Source organism: Trifolium pratense, linkage group LG2 (genome assembly GCF_020283565.1).
Source record: "Trifolium pratense cultivar HEN17-A07 linkage group LG2, ARS_RC_1.1, whole genome shotgun sequence".
Classification (NCBI taxonomy): domain Eukaryota; kingdom Viridiplantae; phylum Streptophyta; class Magnoliopsida; order Fabales; family Fabaceae; genus Trifolium; species Trifolium pratense.
This window is the reverse complement of record NC_060060.1, coordinates 63,063,150-63,070,048: the sequence shown is the minus strand read 5'-3', so window position 1 is coordinate 63,070,048 and position 6,899 is coordinate 63,063,150. Positions and strand designations below refer to the sequence as shown.

At 35.4% G+C, this 6,899-nt stretch overlaps 1 protein-coding gene across 1 annotated transcript; it reads left to right on the top strand.

Moving 5' to 3' along the window:
• The first annotated feature begins 5,210 nt into the window (after positions 1–5,210).
• Positions 5,211–6,671, top strand: LOC123905193. The gene has a single exon (XM_045954819.1). The coding sequence runs from the start codon at positions 5,211–5,213 to the stop codon at positions 6,669–6,671; it is 1,461 nt and encodes a 486-aa protein (XP_045810775.1).
• The last annotated feature ends 228 nt before the right edge of the window (positions 6,672–6,899 follow it).

The following is a 6,899-nucleotide window of genomic DNA, read 5'->3' as shown; positions in this document are numbered from 1 at the left end:
CATGCAACAATCAAAGGTAGAAGAAGACCAAATTGATTAACGACACTCAAAGAAGGTGACAGTTGGATTCAAGGGGTGGAAGAGACCAAACATTATGTGAAGAACTTTTTTGCAAATATTTTTCGGAGGTTTGGTTATCAAGGCCTAAATTAAGTGGTCTCGCTTTCAAGGCTCTCTCAATTGAAGACAGTGAATATCTGATGGCACCTTTCAGTATCGAAGAAGTCAGAGACGCTATTTGGAGTAGTGATGGGAACAAGTGTCCGGATCCTGATGGGTTCAATTTCAATTTCTTGAAGAATAGTTGGTCTGTTGTGCAGAAGGATGTGATGGAGTTCTTGCATGAATTTCATAAGAATGATACCTGTAACACCCGAACCAATTATTTAAGTAATTCTACCTTTATTAAATCTTTTTCAAAATACGCAACGGAAAATTACAATTTAATTTATAGAATATTAGTTCTAGGTATTACACTCCTCTTTACAAAATAATACTAACATGATTACTTAATAAAACTCGTTTTATACAATATAAATTCCCTTATAAAAGATACATTTTTCCAATCTAAATACATGAGTCACGAATGACTCTATATACTATATACAACCCCCTTTCCCGTGTCACAATCAGAGCGGAGCTTCACCAAAGACTCGAACAACGAAACACACATATCCTGTAAAATCTGGACCCCCAACGGTCCAACACATAACACATAAAAGAGAGTTAGAAGTCATACTCAAATAATATCCAAGTGTAAGTAAATAAACCTAACACTTCATCATATTCTAACTCATTAGCATATGCTTCATTTTCAATTACTTATGAATACCACATAATTGAAATAAAACTTCATTTATAATCATCAAACAATTAATGTCTAACACATAAAGACGATTCATCAACAAGTACAACTAATGTCACTTATCCATCATCATATAGACAAATACATCAAACAATTCCAATTATGTGTCACATACCAATTATCATATAATGTACACATAACCTAATGCAAATCTAATGCTTCAACTTCATGCTATGTCATCCTAGACATTTCTAATGCATGTGGTACCATCTTCTTTATTAGAGTATCTCACCTCTAATATCCTTCTTTATCGGATAAATATAATCCGATATCCTTCTTTATTGGAATATGCAATATCACATATATTCATGAATGCATGTATGTATTTCATGAATTCACTCACAATTAATAGCATTAAGCTCTTCATTTATAATGTGGAACACTATCCAACATTTCTTCTTTATTAAGATAACACTATACCTTAATATATGTCTTTATCGAATAACATAATTCGATATACTTCTTTATTAGGTTAATTAACACCTTAATATACTTCTTTGACATTTTAACAAACATCATCAACACAATCAACAACACATACAATGCATTTACTCACATTTTTAACACAATACTAATAATATAAGTAAAGTGTATTAAGCATGCATTTTATCATAAAATAAACTCCGGAATCGGAATCTACGCGAAAAACTGGGTAAAATACATAATATAACATGTTAGAACCCTCAAAGCCATTCAAATTTCAAAACAGCAAAGTGCTGTGCTGTGCTGTGCTGTCATGGTGGCTTAGCGAGCCTAGCGAGCTGTAGCGAACGTGTTCGCTGAGCGAAGGCCTAGCGAGCATCAGCGAACCACACCAGTGGGACACTGGCTCCTGGCGAGCCGTAGCGAGCAGCAGCGAGTTGTTCGTTGAGCGAAGGCCTAGCGAACGCCTTCTGTCAGGACAACTCAAAACCTGCGTTTTCCATACCAAATCACCCAAAAATCTGATTTTTCATGTTATAAACCCCAAATGAGTTTGTATTCATGTGCAACAAACATATCTAAACACAAAAGGACGGTTCGTTTCACCGATCTACCATTTTTACTACGAAAAAGTAGAGATTTAACACTTTTACTCAAAACACTCAAGAACACAATGTTCTTGAGTTTAATCCTCTATAAATCCCGTTTTTATCCATTAGATTTGTTCATACATCATGATAAGAGCATGTTAAACATGTTATGAACCTTAGAATCGATTTCCATTAAGAAAATCCATTCACAACTAAAACGAAAATGGGGTGGAGGAAGTTCGGGTGAGGAGAAATCGACATTCTCCCCTTCCTCGTATCACCCACGAATATGAAATCTACTCTCTTACCTGGATTCGATGAAAACTCGAAGATTTACTCTTGAATCCCTTCCTTTCTCTAAGCCCTAGCTCCTTGAGCTCTCCCTTCTCTCTAAGCTTCACAAGAACATGAGAAAAATGAAATGTTCTCTCTCCCTCCTAGGCCATATGGCGCCCCCTCACAAGTCCACAAGGCCCATTGGGCCTCAATCTCAATTGCTTGGCCCAATAACACGTGAACTCTCACTAACTCACGCGTTAACTAAAGCTCTCGATAAGTAACTTAAAGTTACTATCTTACTTAAAAACCACGTCACCAAATAATTAAACACTTAAATAGTGAATAATAAATTTGGGTCGTTACAACTCTCCCTCACTTAAAAGATTTTCGCCCTCGAAAATTACGCTACTAAAACAACTCCGGATAACTCATGTATCCGACCCTCCAACGAAACGCTCAAAACACTACACATTACCAAGTTTGACAAAATTAGTTTATCCCATCCAACACAATTTTTGTCTATTTATCAACAAGAGATCAAGGACGGCCAGTTCCTCAATTTGCCGATAGATAGTCAACAATCATGATATCAGCATAAATCATTCTTATCAAACCGCTAAAACCTCAACTTCGCACGAAACATCCATAGACTCACATTCTACGATACTCATAACTTTACCCCAAAACAGGTACAACCAATCAAACACTCTCCGAAAGATACTTCCGTGGAAGACTTCCACAACTCCATAATTCTCATAAATCTTTGATTCCCTCATGAATCACTTAACTGTGCTACATCACTTATTCATATTCGAATTTTATCCCAACTTATCACTCGATGACCACCATTCTAAATCTTCCTCGACACATTCTAGAAATTATCGTTTCTAACTGTCAAATTCCTTTTCTCACATATCTCCAATCATTGAGTTGAATCCCAATACGACTACTCCGTTCCCAAGTCATCTCTTAACCAACGTTTGCATTCCTTAACGCAGACATTTTCCAATATCATTCCTCCTTAATGTTGAGACAAAATCCTATTTTGATGTAACAACCCTTAATTAAATTTTAATTTGATTCTGATCATTTTGTGATCTAACAAGTGCTCTTGAGTGATTTAATTTAAGAACAGATACAATGGATTAAATTAACCTTGTTTCACTCATAAGAAAAGAATCAAGCACGTTTTAGACAAATCTGCCTCAGAGAATGATCTCAGATTGGTCTCCAGACTTATGTGTTCTAAAGCATAAGCACTTATTCAAGTCAACTGGTACAAGACAAGAAAGAACTTTTAAGTTGGACTTATTAAAGGATCATAACAGTGCAAATAAGTCATTTAAGGCAAGGAATTGATTTTGGTTCTTGAGCTTACTCGAATAAGCTTCTTTAAGGAATAATAACTTCACATCTTGCAACAAGGCTTTATGTTCTCCAAGAACATCATTAAAGAAGTTAATCTAGACCAATGAGAACTCAGCAACAAGTACATACAGCTTGCAAGGAAGTTTCATATCTGATCCAAAGTACAAGCTTATGACATGGGTGGCTACACTCTCCCATAAAATAGTACTTATCTCACTATTCATGTGTCCTTTGAAGGACAAGTGAACAGTGGCTACTCTATGCCTTTGATGAAGAGTTTACAGCTGGTTGACAACTTGCAACAACTTGCAACAGCTATATTTTCGTTGGACCTTATCCACACCATCTCAGAGAATGGTCTCCAACGACCTGGAGAATGATCTCCCAGTTTCTGCACTTAGGTGGCAATCTTATCCAAATGAATTCAAATTCTTATTTTCCCACATGGGAAATACATTTGCAACGGATATACACTCAGAGACAACTCATTGACAGTTGGTGGAAGAATATTTCTGACCAACAAGTACAATGTGACAGTCAGAGACCATTAGAAGAATGATCTCCTGAAGCATCTCAAAGACAAAATCACATGGGCTGTTTTGTTTCTCTCACAACGGCTAGTTCCTCACTCACAACGTATATGTGTGATGTCCAAGCAACAAAGGAGCATCTCCATCTATAAATAGCACGTTGGTTTAATTGGAAGAGCAAGAACTTGAAGCACATAAAGCAATCTAATACATTCAATCAAGCTCTCCTTTTCACTCTTACTCTAAAGCTCTTTAGAAATCTAGGATCATATATTTGTAGAGTACTTTGAGTGTATCAATTTGTAAGCTTCACATCTGGTTAGGTGTATAAGCTTAGATCCAAAGAAATCATTGAAAAAACCTTAGGATTCTCTCAAGTCAATTGGGTATAATTGATTGAGATAGAGCAGCTGGTTATAGCTGGATACTTTGTGATCTTGGTTTAGATCATAAAGGGTCTTTGATCTGGGCTTAGATCAAAGGGAAGTTTTCTGTAATCTTGGTCTAGATTATAGTGGATAATCTCACGCAAGTGGGGACTGGAGTAGCCCATACTATTAAGGGGTGAACCAGGATAAATTCATTGTGTTATTCTCTCTTCCCTTACTCCTTTTTATTTGTGCAAGCACTAACTCATTTTACTGCACTTATATTCCAGGAGAACGTTCTCCAGTTAGTCTAACCGTTTACTGTCATAGTGTGTATTGTGCTTAAATTGTTTTGCAGTTAAAATTTTACAGGGTCACAATTCAAACCCCCCTTTCTTGTGACAAACATTGTTACTTCAATTGGTATCAGAGCACTGCCTCTAAAAGCTAAGCATCTAACAAGTGCTTGAGGAAAAGATTCAGGAAGGAAGTAATGTCTAAACCTGCAAAATTCATCTCAGAAGGAGGATCATCAACTAGACCACCTCTTTTTGAAGGAAATGACTACTACTACTGGAAAGACAAGATGGAATTGTTTCTTAGGTCACAAGATATCAACATGTGGGCTGTAGTAGAAGTTGGAGACTATGCTCCACTGGTCAAAGATTCATTCACACCAAAACCACAGCTTGAGTGGACAACTCAAGAATCTGACAGGGTACTACTAAACACTAAAGCTCAATTATTTATTAAAAGTGCTTTGTGCAGGGAAGAATATGACAGGATCATGGAATGCAAGACGGCCAAAGAAATGTGGACCACTCTTCAAACACACCATGAAGGAACCAGCCACATAAAAGAAACAAGGATTGACATAGGAGTACGAAAGTTTGAACTGTTTGAAATGAATAACAGTGAAACTATAGATCAAATGTATGGAAGGTTTACAGTCATCATAAATGAGCTAAATTCTCTTGGTAAAACACATGAGAGAATAAGAAAGCTACTAAGATGTCTACCAGAAGAATGGAGACACATAGTAACTGCAATAACTGTAGCAAAAGATCTCAAAACAATGGATCTGGAAGATTTCATTGGATCTTTAAAAGCTCATGAAGCAATACTTCAAGAGAAGAAACCAGCAAAGAACAAAATGATTGCTCTAGAATCACAAGTAGAAGAATACTTAAAAATGGAAATAACATGTGATGAAGAGAATCCTCTTCAACAAGATGATGAGGAAGAAATGGCTTTTCTCTCAAGAAGAATCCAAAATCTAATGATGAGAAGAAATCAAATCAAAAGATCATTCCCATCAAGAAGAAATGAAACTGACTTAAGTCAAGTAAAATGCTACGGATGCAATCAAACTGGACATTACAAAAATGAATGTCCAAAGCTAAGGCAAAGAAAACCTCCCTACAACAAATCCATGATGGCTACATGGGACGATCTAGAAGAATTACCAGAAGAAGAAGAAGCAAATGTTTGCCTAATGACCAGAACTGATTTTGATGAGGTAAACCTTGAACCTTGTTCATCATGCATGAAAACTGAAAAATTATTTGATAATCTCTTATATGATTCACAAATTACTGCTCAAAAATATGATCAACTTAAAATTGAACTTACTAGAGTAATTCAAGAAAAAGATGAATATAAAACTAAAAATAAAATTTTAGAAGAAACTTTGGAAAAAGCTCAGCATGATCTAGATAAAGTTTATAAGTTAAAAGAAAACTTAGAACTAAAACAAAGTGTTTCAGTTTTAGAAAAAGACATAACCAAATGTGTGAAAGCTACTGAAACTTTTGAAAATATTATAGGAGTTCAACAAAGAGTTGTTGATAAAAATGGAATAGGTTCTAAAACGTATCAAACAATTTATGATAAAAATTTCTTACCTAAAAAGGATCAAAAAATAAAAAGACTATTTTGTTCCTTCTGTCATAAACATGGACATATAAGATACTTTTGCTTTAAGAAAAGATCTACACACCATGTAAAAGATCATTCTCCAGATAATCTCCAAAACTATTTTCAAAAGAAATCATACAAAAGATCACCTCATAAGAAAATACCATTTAAAAACACTAACCATCAAGGACCCAAAACACTATGGGTACCAAAAGTCTTACTAAACTCAAATGCAGGAATGTCTACTAGCAGTCAAGAAAAAGCCATGGTACTTGGACAGTGGCTGCTCGAGGCACATGACCGGAGACAGACACAGCTTCCTTTCCCTTGAGGAAAAGGAAGGAGGAATCGTTACCTTTGGTAATAATGAAAAAGCTAGTATCAAAGGTAAAGGTATAATAGGTAAAATTAATTCTGCTAAATTAGAAAATGTTCATTATGTAGAGGGTCTAGAACATAACTTAATAAGTATTAGTCAACTGTGTGATAATGGTCTTGAAGTAATTTTTAAAACTCATACATGTGAAATTAAACAAATATCTACTGGAAAAACTCTTTT